This window comes from Phyllobates terribilis, unplaced genomic scaffold, assembly GCF_046119375.1.
Source record: "Phyllobates terribilis strain yellow unplaced genomic scaffold, ASM4611937v1 Scaffold_9__5_contigs__length_417890890, whole genome shotgun sequence".
Taxonomy (NCBI): Eukaryota; Metazoa; Chordata; class Amphibia; order Anura; family Dendrobatidae; genus Phyllobates; species Phyllobates terribilis.
The window spans coordinates 204398064-204420604 of record NW_027362769.1 but is presented as its reverse complement, the minus strand read 5'-3'; the positions used below and the strand labels follow the sequence as shown (position 1 = coordinate 204420604).

The following is a 22541-nucleotide window of genomic DNA, read 5'->3' as shown; positions in this document are numbered from 1 at the left end:
AGATGCCCCTGTATATCTCTATATCTATCTCATGTAACCATTTTACTATACAGAGTAGTAATTTGTTATTCGATACAGGTGTCCCGATGTAGACCAGGCCAACTAAGGCCGCAGTCCGCTGAATGTGGCCCTGTGGATACATTTTACGTAACCGACGAATTGCTTAGTAAAGTTTCAAATTATAATCTTTTTTTCCTTTCTTGCAGTGATCCTCTTCTGTATGGCAGCATTAATATTCCCCATAGGATTTTACATCAATGAAGTTGGTGGACAACCCTACAAATTACCCAACAATACTGTAGTTGGGTCATCCTATGTACTTTTTGTCTTATCCATTTTCTTTACTATAGTGGGACTATTATTTGCAGGCAAAGTATGTTTACCTGGCTGATATAAAGGTAAACCTTTTATTTTTTTTCTCTCCTTGGAATGGATAATATAAATTCGTTGGGAAGGGTGGTGGGGAAAGGGGGTTCCTTGAACACCTCTGAGGACCTTGCCTTCTCAGGAGAAAACCTGAAAGGGACAAAAGAACTGAGAAGCTAAAAGACATTGACTTGTTCTCACTATGCACTTTGGATCAAATGGAGAGCCTTTCTTTCCACAACCAAATACAAATATCATTGACTGATCTCCTGAGCATATTTATGCCGTCAGGTCTGCACTGTGACGTGGACTCGTGAAGAACGATGCTTTACACTGACAAGCAAAACTGACATTCGTTACTGTACCCAATTCCCATTTCATTGTCTGCTAACATAGGAACTGAAGAGGAAACGAATCTTAAAGAGTATTTATGAATTTTGCATATGACCTAGGATCCTTTCAAGGCCAAGTGAGGCTGGCCTCACTTAGAGGAAAATCTGAGACTAGAGACTCGGTGACCGAAAAGTTCTCCACGCGAAGAGCAAAGAGATCAACCCCCTATGACGTCCTCCAGCTCAAAGCTTGGTTGTGTGTGCTCCTGTGGGTTCATTCATAGTTGGTGCAAAGGGGTGCAGCAAAGGAGGGTCATATTATTTTAAAAAAATTAAAAGGAAAAAACTAATCGGAATGGTGCTTTGCTAATATAAAGGGAATATGTATTCCTTTTGGAAGCACACTGCATACTGGAAACACTACTCCTGTCCCCTCTTTACTGGGCCATTAGAAGAACACATTTTAGGACGGGGTTGTCTTTTTCATTTTATATATATATATATATATATATATAATATATTTTTTGCTGAGGCAGTCCCGGGAAAAGAAGGCTACAAATGCTTTGCTAGCGAAATCACTGTGGCGCGCAAACTGGAACAGGTAGATAACTAAAGCCATTTCCCTGAAGACCGCATAATGAATAGTCTTCAGTTTACCTCATACGTTGTAGCAGCCCTCCGTTTTTTGTGTTTTTGTTTTTAATGGTACAAACATTTCATATAGCTATTTTTTTTATCCTTTTTAAAGCAGCCTAATTCATCTTGATCTGTGATCTTTTGAATTCCATGGAGATTAAGGGCATTTGTTCCTACAATGGACCCCCTTTAAATTATGTCTTCTAGAAGAGTCAATAATAGGGGTTAGATAGATAGTTTCATTTTTTTTTTTTTTTTTATAACCCCTCTCTAATCTGGATATCTATAATGTTTTATAACCCACACCACCCGTCTCTAAATGTGGCCATACACAGTAATTGAAATCCTCTGGTGAATGGCGGCATGCCGATAACACGTTTTAGTCCACGTTGAACTGAAATCTTCCTGGGAACATTTGTTCTTGGAAAGATCTTTCATGGTCTAGCAACCAATGGGCTAAAATTTTAAACCCAACCAACATCGTTCCAGGCAATGACCGTGTCTCATCTGTCAGCTCTGTGGGTGAGAACGATGCCAGTCCTGGAGTCGTTTTCTTATGTTTAGTTGTCTATTCAGATGTTTCTTAGCTAGATCCATTTTTGGAAAAGCAGGATGAAAACCAATATGACCAGTATTACTAGATATAACTGCATTGATATGCAGGACTCTGATTAGTTGCCCATGGCTGCCAGTTCAGAGCATTTTTCTTACTATGTAAATGAGCTGTTAAGATCTATGGGCCGGACATAGATCTCCCTGAGAATCTGCCTCCAGAGATTATTTTACATGAAAGTAGGTGTTACCTATAATGACAGTCTGCTCTCCTGATCTCACTGCAGAGCTATTTGTGATTACAAATAACACAGTACAGCAGAGCTGACATCTGTCTCATTGCAAACACATTTGCAGCTTCCTCTGTCAGCTCCGTTGCCGAGCTGTGCCTGTCTACAACTAACACGTCTTCAGTTTCCAGTGTGGGTAGAGGGCAATATAGAAGAGCTAAAAGCAGTACGAGAGGAGAGCTACAACTGCAGATGTGTTTGTAATGAGGCAAAGATCAGTTCTGCTGAGTGTGATTATAACTGTTAGTCATTACATGTCTCACACTGGTAACTCCCCCTTTCGTTTATAATAACCCCTAGAGGAAGATTCTCAGCGAGATCTATGCCCGGCCCATAGATCTTAACAGCTCATTTGCATATTTATAAAATCGTTGACTTCTCTGGAATAACACATCAGTTTGAAGATCTCAAGGTATCATTTTATGCAACTTTTTATACCTGCATGCCCAGATAAATGGCTCGGGAGGGTAGTTCTTATTGACAGATTCCTTTTAATGTGTATGGCCTCCCGGATAGTTAAATAATGAAGGTGGCGACCTCATACTCTTTCCTACTCCTTAAAATCATTTAAGGGTATGTGCACACGACATCTTAATTCTGAGGTTTTCCTAGGCGAAACTGCTCCATGAAAAAGCCAGCAGTCTTTTCCCTTTTAGTGGCTTTTCTGGCAGCTTTGTCCTTGTTTTCTGTATCTGTCTCACCGCGGTCCTCTTTTCCCGGTAAATGTTGAACTATAATGACCGGACGGCTTCCAAATGAAGCCTCCCGAAGCTTGAGCATCCTACTACTTTTAATCGTTTCACGGTTTCCAAGCCCTTAAATGGTAAAAAAAAAAAAAAAAAAAAGTTACGAAAGATGGAAAATATTGCTGCGGAATCCACCTGAAAAAAATGTTACTTGCACATACGATATGATACTTTATTGATCCCCCCCCCTATAGCCCATACTGTGTAGACTTTGCAAGCTAGAAATTGCTGCCGCAATACGCTTGTGTGAATTATCCCTGAGGCCTATAAACGCACTCTGTCCCTCCTCTATGAGCCAGTATTATAGATCACCTAATTTAAAGGGGAAGTCCATATATAACCCCCATAAATTAAAACCAGCCCCCCCTTTTTTTTTCTTTTTTCTATAGTGTCACCTAATTGTGTTTTTCCGACATTCGATTAGTTTCCCGTTATGTATTACGTTTTTTCTTCATTTGCGTTCTCTGCGCTCATCTGCTACATGTAGCTGCATTTTACCAGCGACTACTCCAAGCACAGCTATAGACTCTAAAACAAAAGTATGCTACAGGAGACGTCACTACTAGGTCAACATGATGTAAATACCTTTGTTCTGTAATGTGTGTTACTTGTTATGACTAATTTATTATCAGTCAGATGGACATTCTTAAATTATTTTGTGTGAAGTTTTTTTTTTTTTTTTTTTTTTTTAACCTTTACTTTACCCTCCACCCCTTGCACCATTTTGTTTTCTCATGACATTTGCATTCTGTAGATAACTATTTCATTGTCACATGATTATATGGAAATATTTGCAGAAAAAATACATATAAACGGGAATACAAAAAACAAACTTGATTCAGGTTTTTTTTTTTTCGTGTGTCCCATCATTTATTATACAGCCAGTCGAGTCCGAAAAGTTCTAAAGCTTCAGTCATCTGTAACATTGTTTGGATATTGATTAAGTTTAAAAATACACCGCTACCTGTTATATATTTTTTTTAACCTAAAACTAGATATGGATCGAACAGGAAGGAGAAGCGCAAACCCTTACACTTGTATTTCCTATCCATTTTTGTAGCTTTGGTTCAATAAGCTGCATCCAGATCTTAAAGCAGTAGTTTTGAAAAATTTTAAAAAAAATAATTATGTATGTATATATATATATATATATATATATATATATATATATATATATATGTATATGTGTGTGTGTATGTATATATATATATATTATTATTATACACGTACACACGTCCAAAAGTAGGTGAACAGAAAATAACATTTATTTTGATTTATATATAAAATTATATTTACTAACACAAGCATAACATTGACAATTACATTTTATTCTGAACAAGAATACAAAAGCCCTTAAATTTTATAATTTTATCAACGCAGGGGCTCAAACTGTTTTCCATTACAATTTGCACAGCTTTGCCTCTTACGCTTCGACAAACTTTTTTGCACAAGTCTCTTTGGGTATTAATTTCTTGAAATGCATCTCTTATGTAATTTTTCAAATCACTGACACTTTTTGGTTGTCGACTATAAACTTTGTCCTTGAGTACTCCCCAAAAGAAAAAATCCATTGGGGTCAAGTCTGGTGAACGTGCCGGCCAATCAAGTGGGCCTCTTCGGCCAATCCATTTATTAGGAAATGTTTCATCAAGATACTCGGGAACTACTCTTGAATAATGTGGAGGGGCCCCATCTTGTTGGAAATAAAGGTCATTTGAATTGGGCTGTTGCTTTAACTGGGGAACAACTTGATTCATTAGAATTTCGAGATACTTCTCTCCTGTGACTGTTCCATAACTATGTATGTATGTATGTATGTTAAATCGGCCATATAGACAAGTTTTCCCCCATGATCTAAAGATCTATTCAATTCCATTACATTGCTAGTGAGTAGTGATGAGTGAGCATGCTCGCTACTGCTCGGTGCTCGCCCGAGCATCTCACTGCTCGAGATGCTCGGCGAGTATTTCTGTGGTTGCTCGGCGGGAACTCGGGTCCCCTCCCTGCATGTTTGGCGCTCTTTAGAGAGCCAATGAACATGCATGGATTGCCTGCCATGCACTGTAATGCCGTAGCCATGTTGGTTGTGGCATTACAGTGATTGGCTGGCCGCACAGCGTCATCAGGTCTATATCAGACCTGGCGCCGCCATGCTCGTCACAGTCACTCCGGATCAGACAGTGTAGGGAGAGCTGCTGCTGCTTCAGGGAGAGATTTGCTTGTGTATTAGCTAGTGTAGGGAGAAAAACCGTACATTACACATATCCATCTTAACAAACAGTCCTTTTGAGGACTAATCCATCTGCAGAGATATCAGGCAGGCAGTGTATATAGGCAGACAGGCAGGGTATATTGCAGACTGCAGTGCATATAGCACAAGAGGCTCCATTCCAATTCTGCCTTCTGCTGCTGTTAGATGTTTCTATACAAAGGCCCAGGTCTCAGGGGCCATGAATACTTTTCTTTGGATCTTAATCCTCATTATTTGCTTAAAAAGCAATCCAGAGAACACCATTTTTTCTGCGCCATTAGCTTGTTGGCACTGCAGAATACAGCCAGGTCCTTTCCATATTACAGCACTAGAAATCCACCTATTTAAAACTGTGTTTTCTCCGTCAAAGGGATCACATATATGTTGTCAGAAAATGCTGCCATTTCTGGCCTCCATTAAAAATTTCCTTTAGTGTGTCATTGAAGCAATTTACCGCAGTTTGCTGTTCAAACTACTTACCTACAGGCCAGGTATTTAAAACTCTGTTTATTCGTACTCCCATGACAGCACCACGAGAGAGGATCCGCCCATCAAGGACAGGAAAGCTACAGGTTAAAAAGGGTGGCACCTCTCTCCCACCTCAGGTCTCCCATCAAGGACAGGAAACCTAAACTATCAGGCTTACATTCAGGATGAAGATTGGTCTCTTGCCCAGATGGATAGACATGGTGCCTGGAGCGGTGAAGTTCCTGCCCTAGTCGGTCCTGATCTTCTGGAGACGCCACAGCAGGGATCATTGGGGCACCTCCGTGTGCGTTGTGGTCAGCGTGACATACCCTCTTGTGGAGCTGGATGGTCCGCTATGTGTGGGACCGCATGCAGGCAACCCCCCCCCCCCCCCCCCCCCGCTACACTATACAAGAGATCTGGGCTGCGCCGGCGGGGAGCGTGTCGGGCGCTGCCCTGTGACGTGTTTCCGGTGCGCCAGAGGCCTCCACAGGAAGTGGGCGTAGTTCACGCGCGGCTAGGAAATACGGGACCGTATGCGAGCGAAGTGGGGACGCCTGTGCGGAAGACTGTTCACCGGACGAGGGGCGTCCCCGCCAGTGCTGCTGAGAGGCAGTGATCAGCCCACCTGGGGGGAGGGGGAGGTTCCTTCAGGGGACCCACCACTCAGGTACCTGGTATGGCCAGTATAAAAAAGACCTGGCTGCATACATAGGTGCTTCCCAGACCCTTGTTTTTCTTTTGGTAACATTGAAGATACGCAGGAGCAGCTATCACCTCAGCAAGAACAATTGCTGCAGGAGCAGCCCTCTGGGGAGCCCTCACAACAGGCGGTGCAACGTCGTTCCCAGTCTGGGTCCAATCGTTCAACTAGTAAGTTCACCGCAAAAAGCAGGAAGGAAGGTCCTGTTGTTCGGCGTGATCCTCCGCCGGTTAAGAAGGATTCCTCTGCTTCTACGGTACCACATATTCCAGGGGGTAAGTGGAATCTTCGTGAAACTACTAATTCTTCTGATACTTCTCTGTCTATTTATATGCCATCAGGGGGCTAGGAAGGGTTGTAAAGATTCAAAATCTACAATTGCGAGGTGGATTAGAGAGGCCATCACCCTCGCCTACTCTTCAGGAGATAAGGAAGTAACGGAGGGGTTGAGGGCGCACTCCACCAGAGCAGTAGCAACTTCCTGGGCCGAGAAGATGGGGGTTTCCATCGAAGACATATGTAAGGCTGCCACCTGGTCTTCTCCCTCCACCTTCTATAGGCATTATAGTCTAGATTTGGGTGATTCCTCTAATCCCACCTTTGGGAGAAGGGTGCTTCAGGCTGTGGTCCGTCCCTAATCTCCTTCGTCTCTGTAATTCTCTCGTGGTGCTGTCATGCAAGAAGGAATAAAGCCTTAGTTACTTACCGGTAACGGGATTTTTCGGAGCCCATGACAGCACCCTTATATTCCCTCCCTACACTGGTGTTTTGCACCCCCATAAGGTTATTTTCCTATTTTGCACCCACGGGTGAAGTTGGTTAAAGTCATTGGCTTAAAATGAATGTTGTGTTTTGTCTTGTTGTAATTAACCTTGGCGGTCCTCTCATGCTCTGTTAACTTAAACTGAGGCGGGAGAGAGGTGCCGCCCTTTTTAACCTGTAGGTTTGTTGTCCTTGATGGGGGATCCTCTCTCGTGGTGCTGTCATGGACTCCGAAAAATCCCGTTACTGGTAAGTAACTAAGGCTTTTCTCTATCACACGGATCACATATAAGTTCGCTCCAAACTCAGTCATTTGTAGTGAGCGTGGAAGATACTGTCCTCCATTTAAAATGGGCAAGGCACTTGGCAAGGGACGGGGAACAGGACGTGATAGTAATGGTGCATGTAGAGGCCGAGGATAAGGCCGTGGGCAAGCCGAAATTGTGCCACAACGAACACCCACATCTTCTCGCCTGACCTTCCTTTTCCCAATTTCTAGGGTACCGCAGCACACCACTATTGAACCCAGATCAGTGTCAAAAGGTTGTTGGCTGGATAGCGGATAATGCTTCCAGTCACTTAGCCACCACCACCACCCTGTCTTCCACACGGTCAAGTCTCAGCAGCCGTGAGTCTGGACCGCATATTCCTCACCCTGATCCTCCTTCTTCCCTCCATGCCGATTACCCAGAAACAACTGATCCCACACTTGGACACTCTGAAGAGCTGTTCACTTTTCCATTTATAGATTCGGGCTTCTTGCCCGGTCCACTTGAAGCTGGGCAAGAGGAGATCGCTTGTAGCGATGCCCAAATATTTGAGCAGCCACGGTCACACAAAGGCGATGGTGGGAAAGTGTCACAAGAGGTGGACGATTGAGACACAATTGCCAGAAAATCAGGAGGAGGACCAGGGTGCGCAAGTGGAAGACTAGGTGGTGGATGATATAGTAACTGACCCAACCTGGCAGGAGGACACGCAGAGCGAGGACAGCAGCACACAGGCGGAGGGCGGTAGAGCACCCCAACAGGCTGGAAGAAGCAGTGTGATGACCGCAGACAGAAGGCAGGCAACCGTTCCCCGTAACACCAACATGAAGGAAGTTGCCAGTACAACTGTTAGGTCTTCCCGAGTCTGGTTGTTTTTTAAAGACTGCCGATAACCTCAAAAAGGCCATTTGCACCACCTGCCAGGCCAGCATCAGCAGGGGGGGGCAAAACAACCAGCCTGACCACCACCAGCATGATCAGGCACATGGCAGCAAAGCACCTGACTTTGTGGGCCGAACCCCGGGGTCCAGGAACAGTGTCTGCAGGTGGCACCATTGCTTCTTCCGCTGTTGTGCATGCAAGCCAATCCCCTGTCCATGGTGCATGCGAAGATGCCTCCAGCCCTGCACCTGTCGTTCCACACTCTCAAATAGCAGCATCAGGAAGCACGTCCATGTCCTTGTCCCAGCGCAGCGTTCAGTTGTTCATACCCCAGTCCTTGGAACGCAAGCGCAAATATGCAGCCAAAGGCCACACTACTAAATCCTCACATTTCATGACTGCTTGCGCTCGAAATGTTGCCTTTTAGGCTCGTGGAGACGGAAGCATTCCGCAACCTGATGGCGGCGGCCGTCCCTCTGTACTCGGTCCCCAGCCGCCACTATTTCTCCTGGTGTGCCGTCCCCGCATTACACAAGCATGTGTCCCAAAACATTAGCCGTGCTCTCAACAACGCAGTTACCGGTAAAGTCCACCTAACCACGGACATGTGAACAAGTGCTTGTGGGCACGGACGGTACATCTCGCTGACAGCACACTGGGTTAACATAGTGAAAGCCGGGACCCAGTCGGACCTTGGGACGGAACACGTCCTCCCGACGCCAAGGATTGCGGGCTCTAGGTCAATCAGGGTTGCCCCCATGGTCTACAGCTCCTGCACCTCAGCCGCCTCCTCTTCAGCCTCCATCTCCGAAATGACCACATCAGTCACAAGCTGGAAGCACTGCCTCGGCCAAGCGGCAACAGGCTGTGCTGAAGCTAATATGCTTAGGTGACAAATCGCACAATGCTGAAGAGTTGTGGACAGCTCTGAAAGAGCAGGCAGATCTGTGGCTCACACCGCTAAACCTACAGCCAGACATGGTCGTGTGTGACAATGGCCGGAACCTGGTGGCGGCTCTGAGGCGAGGTGAGCTCACACACGTACCATGCCTGGCCCATGTGCTTAACCTCGTGGTTCAGCGGTTTCTCAAATCCTACCCGGAGCTGCCGGATCTGCTTGTTAGAGTACGCTGCCTGTGTGTCCATTTTAGAAAGTCAGCTACATCTTCCGCCGCCCTTGCAGTGTTTCAGCAGCGTTTGCAGCTTCCGGCTCACAGACTGGTGTGTGATGTCCCCACGCGTTGGAACGCTACACTGCAGATATTGGGAAGGATTTGTGAGCAGAAGAGGGCAGTTGTTGAATACCAGCATCAACAAGGCCGTCTGTATTCAGTTCAGACTCCACACATAAGACCTCAGGAGTGGACATGGATGTCAGACATATGTACCATCCTCCAAAACTTTGAGAACTCCAACAAGATGGTGAGCGGCGATGACGCCATAATTAGCGTCACCATCCCGCTTCTCTGTCTTCTGAAACACTCTCTGCTCACAATCAAAGAGGATGCATTGCAGGCGGAGCACGATGAGATGGAGCAAGGAACCATACAGGGTGATTACACACAGCCAAGGCTCATCTCATCCCAACGTGGATTGGGTGAAAATGAGGAAGAGGAGGAGGAAGGACAGGAGCTAGTTTCATGCACTATAGACGGTACTACCTGCGGAGCTGTCGTACCGTCTGTTCAACATGAATGGCCAGAGGACAGAGAGGAGGAGGAGGAGAGCATGGTCAGTCATCCTGTTGGTGAGGACACTGAAGTCTTGCCTGTTAGTAGTCTGGCACGCATGGCCGAGTTTATGTAACGCTGCCTTTCCCATGGCCCTCGCGTTCTCAAAATTTTGGGTGACAGCCATTACTGGTTGGTGACACTTCTAGACCCACGCTACAAGGAGAACTTTATATCTCTTATTCCTGAGGCGGACAGGTCTACAAAAATGGGGCAGCACCAGAAGGCCCTTGTTGTGGAACTATTAAAAAAAATCCCATCTGAAAACGCTGGCGGCAGAGGGCACACTTTGTTGGACAACCAAGGAGTACAGGCGAGAGAGACACAACTTCAATCCAGCAGAGGCAGGGGAACACTGCCATAGTTCTGGGAGAGTTTTTTCAGACCCTCCCATCGCACAGGCCCTGAGGCGCGGGGTACTCTCACAAGGAGTGCAAAGTTTGGGAAGATGCTGAGGAAGTACCTTGCCGACCGTACCAACGTCCTCCGTGATTCCTCTGTGCCTTATAATTATTGGGTATCCAAGCTGGATACGTGGAATGAACTGGCTCTCTATGCCTTGGAGGTCCTGGCCTGCCCTGCCGCCAGCATTTTAACAGAGTGGGTTTTTAGTGCCGCTGGTGGAATTATAACTGATAAGCGCATCCGCCTGTCAACTGAAAATGCTGACAGGCTGACTCTTATAAAAATGAACAAGGGCTGGATTGGGCCAGACTTCTCAACACCACCGAATGATAGCAGTTTAACATAAACTCAAATCCAGTGTCTTTTCTTGGGAGGTGTATTCCCATGCACCTTTTCACACCCACACATGGGTATACTCTTCCTGATTTTGTCTATTTGCTCTTGTCCTCCTCCTCATCCTCCACCACCATATCACCAGGGTGACCGTGGTCCGTGATGCAACACCCACATAATTTTTTTAAAGGGTGTTTATGATGCCCGTGAAAATTTTTTTTCATACAGTATGTTCATGTATACCCCCCAGGGGTAAATGTTTGTCAGCCCATACACTTAGTGCATGGGCATTACAAGTATAGGAGGCCCGCTCCTTTCTAATGGGAACATTTTTTTATGAGGCCCTCCTCCACGTCTCTTCCAAGGGGCATTGAAGTGCCTCCAAATTTTTGGCAGCCCTTGCATTCACTGCATAGGCTAACACTATGGGAGACTCTCCTTTCTAATGGGAATTTGTCATTACTGTGGCCCTGCTCTGTGTCTCTTTAAATTCTTGGTGGGTTTTTTCCTATAATTGGTCAGCCATTGGACTGACTGCATACCCTATAACTGTATAGCAGACCCTCTCCTTTCTAATGGGAACATGTCGTACCTTGTTACTGTGGCCCTGCTCCGTGTGTCTTTAAATTCTTAGTGGGATTTTTCCCAAATTTTGGCAGCCCTTGCAGTCATAGCATGGGCATTACCATTATAGGAGACCTGCTCCTTTATAATCGGAACATTTTTTTTTTACTGAGACCCTCCTCTGCCTCTTCAAAGGGGTATTGGGTTGCATCCAAATTTTTGGCGGCCCTTGCAGTCACTGGCTACGCAATAACAGTATAGGAGACCCACTTGTTAATAATGGGAACAGCAAAGCATAGCCGGCTGATGGCTCTCTAACAATAGCTACGGCCGACTGCTGGCCTTTTAAGAATAGTAAGGGCCGTCTGATGTCCCTGTAAAAATAGGCTTTATGACATTGAGTCCCTCCATCATAAATTAAAAAAGGATGTGTCTGAGGATGTCACAAACCACATTGCCAGATAAGGTTGTAAAATGTTAAAATGACGTTTCCCGGTGAATGAATTTGTCTTAAAAAAGAACGTAAAAAAAAAAAAAATAGGATCTTTCTTTAGTATAAAAAACAGTGTCACCAATTTAACTTCAATGTAATCACATTGTTCAGCTCATGCACCTCCTCCTCCATCTCCGAAATGATCACATCAGTCACAAGCTGACAGCACTGCCTTGGCCAAGCGGCAACAGGCTGTGCTGAAGATAACAACATGTTTAATGCTTAATTGACAAACCGCCCAGCGCTGCAGAGTTGTTGAAAGCTGTAACACAGGAGCCTGATCTGTGGCTCTCACCGCTTAACATACAGCCAGGCATGGTCGTGTGTGACAATGGGCGTAACCTGGTGACTGAGAAATGACAGCCGGGGTAGATACTGTTTCCCTCTATGCCAGTCCTTTCACCGAGCTAAAGAATATGGCTGTGGTGAAATACAACTCCCACTGAGAAGCTGTTTCAGATTGAAAAACATTGTGCCCACCAGAGGATTTGATTCTGAGGGCTAACCTTTCTCCCCCGCTCAAGAGCCCCATAGCAGCTGCAAAGTTAGCGCTATCATGAACTCTCCTGAGGTAGAAGCCAAGGCACACCAGAGGATTCTCTGGTGGGACCGTCCAACCCTGCTGAGAAGCAGTCCTGGCTAACAAAAGTGTGTGGGAAGGTTCCCGGACACTCTATGGCTGCTTTTTTACTGAGGAGGAAACACACGCAAACACGGGGAGAACATACAAAGTCCTTGCAGATCTGGTCCTTGCTGGGATTTGAACCCAGGATCCCAGCGCTGCAAGGCTTCAGTGCTAACCACTGATCCAATGTGCTGCCGTTCACCCTCTAATATCTAACATGCCGGAGAAACTTGCACCTACTGTCACTCAATCTTGTGCTTCTCTTTCCAGCTGAGTCCACTTCTGGTTACTACATATACTGGTTGTGATGTTTTTCTAAAAAAATGCTAAGTGTAAGGCTGCATTCACACATCCATGTGAGTATTGCCATCCGAGAGAAACGGGCCTTTTTTTTCTTTTTTCTCTCTGCTTCCTTGGGTGTCATCCTTGTCCTTCCTTGGGTGTCATCCTTGATGGATATTTTTTTTCACTGAAGCAGATAGACTAAACTTTTAGCTATTGATTCTTATCAATGGATCAGCAAAAAAAAGATTGAAACTCTGATGGAATGTGGTGTCATCTGATTCATACGGAGCACCCATAGACCTTAATGGCCAAATCTAATCTGCAACGCGAGTGAGAATAGGACGTGTTCTGAGTGTCACGGACCCGAGACAAGGATCCGTTTTTATAACTAATGTGTCTGTGGATCAATAAAACTCTATGGGTTCGTGTGCTGTCTGAGAAAAAGAAAGAGGGGGAGACACCAAGCACAATAGGGTTGTATCTGGTGGAGAAATTGGTCTTGAGTGAGAGGTAATGGAATTGCTCACCTTTTGGGGTTGTTTAACCCACAACTCTGGAATCAAGGTGACAGCTGCTGCTCTACTGTCGGGAATTCCCGAACAAATAGTGGAGGATAGGAGCAGTAGTCGAATTTCCAGAAATCTGGAGGATGTGATGAGGTGTTAGATCATGCGATTTATTCTTAACGCGCTTCGAAGCTGAACCAACTCCTTCATCAGGAGAACCACAATGTCCTTGTGAAGGTGACTTTTATATGACTTTTAGGGTACATTTGATAAGTTTTTGATGTTGCAGATTTTATGATCCTATTAAGTACAATACGTTGCTTCCATTTTTGATGCTGTGGTTTTTAGTCTCTTGTTGTTATGTCATGTTTAAAACAAAGCTACTTTGTTTTTGATACCTCTTGGTATTTGGCTGTGGCAAAACTTTATTATAGTTACGTGCGGATTACATGTGTTGTTTACCTCTGAATTTTCCATATCGAATTCCAAGTTTCTGGAAAAAATCTACATATAAAATGCTTTTTTCACAGTTTTTTATGTGTTCATTTTCCCCATAGAATTGCATTAGATGCAGAAAATCTGCAGGTAAAAACGTAGGTAATTGTCATGACTATCAATAAAGTTTTGTCAAAGCCAAATATAAGGAAGTATCAAAAACAAAGCAGCTTTATTTAGAACATGACATACAAGAGACACAAAAAAACGCATGTAACAAAACGCTCTCAATGGAAAAAAAAGTACCGTAATTTACTTAATGGGAATGTCTCCTTAGGCTGTGTGCACATGATTAATTTTTGGTGAGTTTTTGACGCTGCATATTTTCCCTGCTTCAAAAACGCGGCGTTTTATAGTTCCAGCAAAATGGATGGGATTTCTAGAAATCTCATGCCCTCTGTGCTTTTTTTGTTCTCTCCAGGTAAACTGACCTGCATTGTGTTTCAGATATGCAACATGTCAATTTCTCTTGTGAGTACGCCAAGTTTTATGTGCGGTTCAGTGCATAATGAGCTGCGGCTGTAACCCCGCCCTAGCACGGACTGACTGACAGCCCCTCTCTACAGTGCAGCAGTGCTGAGCCGGCTGTCAGTCAATGCCGGGGTGTGGTTACAGCCGCCGCTCATTATGTACTGAAGCAGCGCCGGCTGCATCTCTGACTAAAAGCCAAAGGCTGCCTGGAGGAATAAAGTTAATTTTCTGGCTCTCTTAGACTTACACCGAGAGCTTGTGATGTAGCTCCTGACGTCAGGCTTCACTCATGAGATTGTGCCAAAGGACTGGAGCGGCGCCGAAAAATGAAGACGCCGGAGGGTGAGTATATGACCAGGGGCAGGGGACTTGCGTTTAAAGCACAACTCCAGGAGTGAAAAAAAAAATGCTGGAGTGGTGCCCCAAACCAGGGGCGGATATGCCGTTGGCGCAATGTGTGCAGTTGGAGAAGGACTCAAGAAGTGAGAGGGATAATTTCCACCTCCAAAGTCAACGAGCTGCTTCTGTCACAGACTCCTAAATGGGTGCATTATGATAAGCTCTTGGATTGCATAGGGGCCTTTTCTGTCTGTATCAACCGGTGGACAATTGATTACCAATCCATTTGTTCTGGAGTTAGGCTGCTGTCAGAGATGTCTGACCCGGACTCTCTTGGCGCACTCTGCAGATCGAGCCCCTCCGTGTATGGAAAAGATGGCTGTTGAACGATCATTCGTCTGACAGTTATCTGTGTATGGTGTGGTTTAGCTTGAAATGTGTTTTGTTTTTTTTCTTAGAAGCACATACACATTTCTAATAGCCTATACCATAAAAAGAATGTTACCACACACAAAGCATAAAATCTTAGGAAGTTGAGGATTGCATTTTCTTGTCAAGCTTCATTGCTTATGTGTCCTGTAGCTATATCCAGCACATGTAGCTAATGAAAGGAAAGAGCTCCGTATTGCGCTATCTCAGGAGTGCTGAATAATGGGATTACGTTCCTGAGTCCACAATGGTGTGAATGCAATTTAGCTGGAGAAGATAAATTGATGTTATATAGTCGCTCTGTTTTATGAGGGTTTTTTCTTTTTTTTTTTCTCTCTTCCACTTACTTTGAAACCTATCCACAAAGCTGTCATGGGACTATTTCTGCTTATCAGAATTGAAATATGCTTATTCCATTTTACGTTAAATTAGCATCTGCCAAGCATCCAACTTCTTGGGGAGACAAGGTCCGTATTCTCTAATAGCACTTAATGAGATTTGTGTTAGATGGGAGCTAATCTATTTACCCATCTGTAACAGTTTATATATTGATGGAACGTAAAGCGTGTCAATCTGCCACACGCAGGTTTGAATCCACGTTGTGTTCTGAATCTGATTTTGATAATCGTGACCTCCTGGGGAACATACTGACATCGTAACTGCTATTGCCATCAATATAAAGGGTTAGGCTCCATTCACACTTCCTTGTCAACGTTACCATCCGAGAGAAATAGAATATTCATGCCTTCTCAGGTGTCATCCTACTTGCATCTTATTTGACTTGTTTTTTTTTCCACTGAAGCAGGTAGATTTTCTCATGGACCAGAGACACCGATCCCTTTTTAAAACTTATGTGTGTGTGGATCTACTTCTTCCCCTGTATCAGGTTGACCAATCATAAGCAGGCAGCAACATGCCAGCGGAGAACAAGCCTTCACAATAGCTTAGTTAGGTTTATCAGTATGAGACCTGTAATGATAGACAGTCTGCTCTCCTTACTGATCTCCCTGCACATCTGTGTGTAATTACAAACGCCTTTCATCTCACCACAGTCAGTGGGGGTTCAGTACAGCAGAGCTGAGTTTTGTCTCATTACAAACACCACTGCAGCTCTTCTCTCACAGTGCTGTCAGTTCAGCAGTACTCCCCTCTCACTACCTGCTGTGAGATAACAGCTGGAGGTATTGGTACTCTCTGCTCTTCTCCTAGCACTTGTAATCACCCACACCTCTTCAGTGAGATTGGTGTGGCGAGCAGATGGTCAGTCATATCTCACACTGAGAAACCTGCTCTAACCTTCTGTCCGGGCATGTTCTTCCCCAAAATATGTTGCAGCCTGCTTATGGTTGGTCAACTTCATGCAGGTGAAGAAATACACAGTCCCAGTGAAAAATCTTTGGTAACTCCTTCTTGAATTTAAAGGGGTTGTCGTCTTCTTGATCAAAATGCTTGACCCTCATAAAATAATAAAGCTTATACTCCCCTTCCGTATTGGCGCCTTTCCTGCGGTGTCGGCACTCGTGGTCCCGGAGCTGTCGTTCTGTTGTTGTGAGGCTGGCACCCAATCAGCGCTGGCATCACTGTCCCCACCTTCGTACGAACTGAACCTGAAGAGGAAGTCTAGGCTGCAACTGCTCAGACTTTTTCTTCATGCTCCATTCAACAGGAGGCTTGGACAGTGACGCCAGCGCTGTTTGGGCGCCAGCGTCACGTGTCAAAACAGCACAACAGTCCCGGGACCGCGAGTGCCAACATCGTGGGAACAGCGCCAGTATGGGAGGTGAGTATAAACTACTTTATTTTATAGGGGCCAAGCGAGGGGCATGAACAGGGGTTATCCAAGTAGTGGACCACTTTAACATCTATTCTAATCTAAACTTTACAAGCTGACATCTCCACAATAAAAGGGTATAAGGCTATGTTCACATGTCCCGTAATCATCATAGCTATCCGTTATTCTTTCATTTGAAAAGGATCCTTTTTTGCTTGCTGGATCAGTTCCAAATGGAAGATTACAGATGGCTGTTACGGATCCATTGTCCATAGACTTCAATGTTAAAAAACGGATCCAGCTGAAATTAGTTTTTTAAAAACGGAGAAAAAAAAGTTGTGTCTGCACAACTTTTGCCAACTGATTGCTGCTGTATCCATTCTAACGGATGATTAGTGGACAGAGCCTAATTAAAAGGGGAAAAAAAAAAAAACGTACATACAGCTCATATGTCGTATGTATTTTTATTCTTTTAACACTTTTTTTTTAAGCGGTAATCGTCGTGACCTGCATCATGAACACTGTAAGAACAAAACACAATATTGGAATTGTGGATTTTTTCTCTTACTTTCCAGTTGATTGTACATGCGCTTAATAGTCTGATCCATCCTGCAGCTCCTGATGACGTTGAAGAGCATAGTGCTGCATTTAAATAGCCCACCAAGACTTGTAAAAGTCAGTAATTATGTTCTTAAATGAGTTATCCACAGGAAGCAGATTGAAAGCATAAAATAATTACTTCTATAAAACCATTAAGCATTAATTAGTATAGCCACAGGCGCCAAAAAAAAAATTCCCTTAACTTTTTTTTTTAAATATACAGTGGGGAAAATAAGTATTTAATATACTGGCGATTTTGCACATTTTCCCACCTACAAAAAATGGAGAGGTCTGTAATCCTTATCGTAGGTACACTTTAACTGTAAGAGACAGAATAAAAACAAAAAATCCAGAAAATCACATTGTATGATTTTTAAATAAAATGCATTTTATGGCATGAAATAAGTATTTGATCACCTACCATCCAGCAAGAATTGTCTCTCACAGACCTGTTAGTTTTTCTTTAAGAAGCCCTCCTACGCTACACTCATTACCTGTATTAATTGCACCTGTGTGAACTTGTTACCTGTATGAAAGACATCTGTCCACACAATCAATCACACTCCAACCTCTCCACCATGGCCAAGACCAAAGAGCTGTCTAAGGATACCAGGGACAAAATTGTAGACCTGCACAAAGCTGGGATGGGATACAGGACAATAGGCAAGCAGCTTGGTGAGAATGCCACAACTGTTGGTGCAATTATTAGAAAATGAAAGAAACTCAAGATGACTTTCAATCTTTCTTGGTCTGGGGTTCCATGCGGGATCTCGCCTTTTGGGGTAAGGATGATTCTGATAAGGGTCAGAAATCAGCCCAAAACTACATATGAGGACCTGGCCAATGACCTGAAGAGAGCTGGGTTCACCGTCTCAAATATTACTGTTAGTATCACACTACGCTGTCATGGATTAAAAGCTGCAGGGCATGCAAAGTCCCCCCTGCTCACTCTAGCACATGTCCAGGCCCGTTTGAAGCTCGCCAATGACCATCTGGATGATCCGGAGGAGGCATGGGAGAAGGTCATGTGGTCAGATGAGAACTAGTGTTGAGCGAGTATGTTCTATTAACCCTTTCGCCGAGTATGCTCGGGCCGAGCTCCAAGTATTTATAGCTGCTCGGTGATATGGTTAAATCGCTCCCGTGTGCATAATTTGCGACTGTTTGACAGCTTTATTACATGTGAGGAATGTCTATTTCTTACACATTCCTCACATGTAATAAAGCTGTCAAACAGTCACAAATCATGCACACGGGAGTGATTTAACCTGCTCACCGAGCAGCTATAAATACTCGGAGCTCAGCCCGAGCATACTCGGACAGAACATACTCGCTCAACCCTAATGAGAACTCAAAATAGAACTTTTAGGCATCAACTCCACTCGCCGTGTTTGGAGGAGGAAGAAGGAGGATGAGTACAACCCCAAGAACACCACCCCAACCGTGAAGCATGGTGGGGAAAACATCATACTTTGGGAGTGCTTTTCTGCAAACCGCATCGTATTGAAGGGAGGATGGATGGGGTCATATATCGCAAGATTTTGGCCCGCAACCTCCTTACCTCAGTAAGCGCATTGAAGATGGGTCATTGTTGGGTCTTCCAGCATGACTGTGACCTGAAACACACAGCCAGGGCAACTAAGGAGTGGCTCTGTAAGAAGGATTTTAAGGTCCTGGAGTGGCTTAGCCAGTCTCCAGACCTGAACCCAATAGAAAATCTTTGGAGGGAGCTGAAACTCAATGTTGTTCAGCAACAGCCCCGAACCTTGAAAGATCTGGAGAAGATCTGTATGGAAGAGTGGGCCAAATCCCTGCTACAGTGTGTGCAAACTTACTACAGGAAACTTCTGACCTCTGAAAGTGCAAACAAAGGTTTCTGTATCAAATATTAAGTTCTGTTTTTATAGTATCAAATGCTTACAGTAGTGTTCAAAATAATAGCTGCTCATTTAACCAGATTAATCACTGTTTTTTGGTAGAAATTATATTACCACATGTCAAACAATTTACCAGTTGGTGCTGTAGATTCTAAGAAAACCAACAGACTCAGCATTCATGATCTGCAGGTTTTTGAGTCTGTGTATTTGAATAATTAATTGAAAGGGGGTGTGATCAAAATAATAGCAGTGTGGAGTTCAGTTAGTGAGGTCAATCATTCTGTGAAGAAACAGATGTGAATCCAGTGCCCCTTATTTAAGGGTGAAGCCAGCACATATTGTACATGCATTTCTCCTTGAAAGCCTGAGAAATCTGGGTCGTTCGAGACATTTGTTCAGAAGAATAGCGTATGTTGATTAAAAAGTTGATTGGAGAGGGTAAAGCTTATAAAGAAGTGCAGCCAATGATAGGCTGTTCAGCTAAAATGATCTCCAATGCTTTAAAATGGAAAACAAAACTGGAGAGACGTGGAAGAATACCATTTGAATGGATCGAAGAATAGCCAGAATGGCAAAGGATCAGACAATGATCAGCTCCAGGATGATCAAGGACAGTCTCAAGTTACCTGTGAGTACTGTGACAGTTAGAAGACGCCTGTGTGAAGCTAATCTCTTAGCAAGAAGTCCCCACAAAGTCCCACTGTTAAAAAATAAATAAATTAATAAATAAAATAAAAAAAGACATGTACAGAAGCGGATGCAATTTGCCAAAGAACACATCAACTGGCCTAAAGAGAAATGGAGAAACATTTTGTGGACTGATGAAAGTAAAATTGTTCTTTTTGGGTCCAAGGGCCACAGACAGTTTGTCAGATGACCCCCAAACTCTGCATTCAAGCCACAGTACACTCTGAAGACAGTGAAGCATGGTGGTGCAAGCATCATGATATGGGCATGTTTCTGTTGACATGGTGCCGGACCTATTTATCGCATACCAGGGATCATGGACCAGTTTGCATTAATACTTGAAGAGGTCATGTTGCCTTACACTGAAGAGGATATGCCCTTGAAATGGGTGTTTCAACAAGACGCCGACCTTAAACACCGCAGTAAACAAGCAAAATCTTGGTTCCAGTCCAACTAAATTGAGGCTATGGCGTGGCCAGCCCAATCCCTGGACCTTAATCCGATAGAACACTTGTGGGGTGACATGAAAAATGCAGTTTCCGAGGCAAAGCCAACAAATGCCAAAAAGTTGTGGGATGTAGTCAAAGCATCCTGGGCTGAATTAACAGTTGACAGGTGCCAGAAGTTGGTTGACTCTATGCAACATAGATGTGAAGCAGTTCTAATAAACTGCGGGTATACAACTAAATATTAGGTTAATGATTCACATGAATGCTAAATCCTCAGAAAAAGAGTACATATTGTGAGTTTGTAAAGACAAATGCAGACACTATTTTTTAGAACAGCCCAATGTTCATTTTTTGTTATTTTCTGTAAAGTAGTTACAAATTATATACATTTCTCTTCATGTTTTGAATTAGAAAACAGTGTGCAATGTTACCAATGCAAGGAAATAAAAACTAGTATAAAGATTTTATGCTTAACTCATGTTTTTGAACACACTATTATTTTGAACACTACTGTATTTTATGCAATAAAATGCTAATTATGTAAAAATCATATAATGTGATTTTCTTTTTTTTTTTTTTTTTTTTTTTTAGATTCTCTTTTTCACAGTTGAAGTGTACCTACGATAAATATTACAGACCTCTCCATTCTTTGTAGATGGTAAAATTTGCAAAATCGGCAGTGCATCAAATACTTATTCTTCCCACTGTACATCCGTGTTTCATCGATGTTTGATCTTTGGATTGCGGATTTCCTGAAGCTCCATGATAATAATGGATGCCATTCCACATGTGACACAACAAATAACACCTAGTGATAGCTCCTTTTGAGTACTGATAATAATGTAGTATTATAAAAGTAGTATTATAAAAGTATTTCACAAGAATACAAGATGTACACAAATTATACAGCACACCAAAGTAGGAGTTCCATTTTTCTTCCTTCCATCCAAATTATAAACATATAAAGCTTCTTAAATAAATACAGATGAAACAATCCTTAACTTGTCAGGTGGCATAATATTAACATAGACACGTAGCACGTCATCTAACACTTTCAAGATTACTATACATTACTATAGGATTAGTGTTGAGCGAGCATGCTCGACACCGCTCGGTACTCGCCAGGTCCAGGTCTCGGGGGCCAGGAAAAATCCCTTTTTTTTCATCTAAATCCTCTTTTTTTTTTTCCTCCTTCACACTGTACAAATACCCGTCTTATTAACCTTTTGGTGTCGTTCCAACCCCCCAAAAAAAGAAAAAAAAAGTGTCTCCCTGATTTTTCAGACACAAATAGATCTCTTGAAAATAGTCTGGTGTAGGCCCGAGAAATACAAGTGTGGTTTTGCAGTTCCACGGTTCAAACCTCTGTATTATCCACTTTTGGGCCATTTGTAACTAAAAAAAAAACAGTTTGAGTGTGTCGCTCACTGTTCAGCAGCAAATATATATATTTAAAAAAGTCTGGTATACCCCAGTAAATTATAACTGTGGTTTTGCTGTTCCACGATAAGAAATCTCTATTATTCAGCTTTTGGTATTTTTTCCGTAAAGAAAAACAGTAATAGTTTCTCCCTGATTGTTCAGAGTCGGGTGTAGGCCAGAGAAATAGAACTGTGGTTTTCCTCTTCCACGGTTCTAATCTACTTTTCATTACCCTTTTTCCATTGATAGTGCGAGTGTAAGCTATTTTACTTACTTTACAATGGGCAAGGCGCGTGGCAAGGGACGTGGAAGTGGACGTTCTGGTGATGGTGCGTGCAGAGGACGGGGCCGTGGCCGTGGCCAAGGTGAAAATGTGCCACAACCAACAGCCACATCTCGCTCCCACTTCTTGACCGAATTACTAGGGAAGCACAGAACAACACCAGTATTGCGAACTGATCAGTGTGAACAGGTTATTAATTGGATAGCAGATAATACTTACAGTTACCTGGGCACCACCACCTCCGGTCTGTCTTCCACATGGTGAACTCTTAGTAGCCGCATACTCCTCCTCACCCTGATGCTCCTTCCTCCCACCATGCAGAGTGTCGTCAGACAGCAACTGATCCCACACTTGGACACTCTGAAGAGCTGTTCACTGGTCCATTTCCAGATTTGTGCCCCTCGTCTGCTCCGCTTGAAGTGGTGGAAGAGGAGATCCCATGTAGCGATGCACAAATATTTGAACAGCCACGGCCACAGGAAGTCGACGCTGGCAATTTGTCACAAGAGGTGGACGATAA

The 22541-nt window shown here is 43.7% G+C and overlaps 1 protein-coding gene and 1 long non-coding RNA gene across 2 annotated transcripts in view; one reads left to right on the top strand and one right to left on the bottom strand.

The window, feature by feature from the left end:
* Positions 1-1592, top strand: part of MOSMO (modulator of smoothened) — a 37225-nt gene extending 35633 nt beyond the window's left edge. Inside the window, exon 3 of the mRNA XM_073647600.1 lies at positions 207-1592. Within this exon, the coding sequence (XP_073503701.1) occupies positions 207-391 (185 nt within the window). The 3' untranslated portion in view covers positions 392-1592. The remainder of the gene's footprint in view (positions 1-206) is intronic.
* LOC141161997 (uncharacterized) overlaps positions 1285-22541 on the bottom strand; it is a 55689-nt gene continuing 34432 nt past the window's right edge. Inside the window, exon 3 of the long non-coding RNA XR_012250733.1 lies at positions 1285-2991. This is a non-coding gene — a long non-coding RNA (uncharacterized lncRNA). The remainder of the gene's footprint in view (positions 2992-22541) is intronic.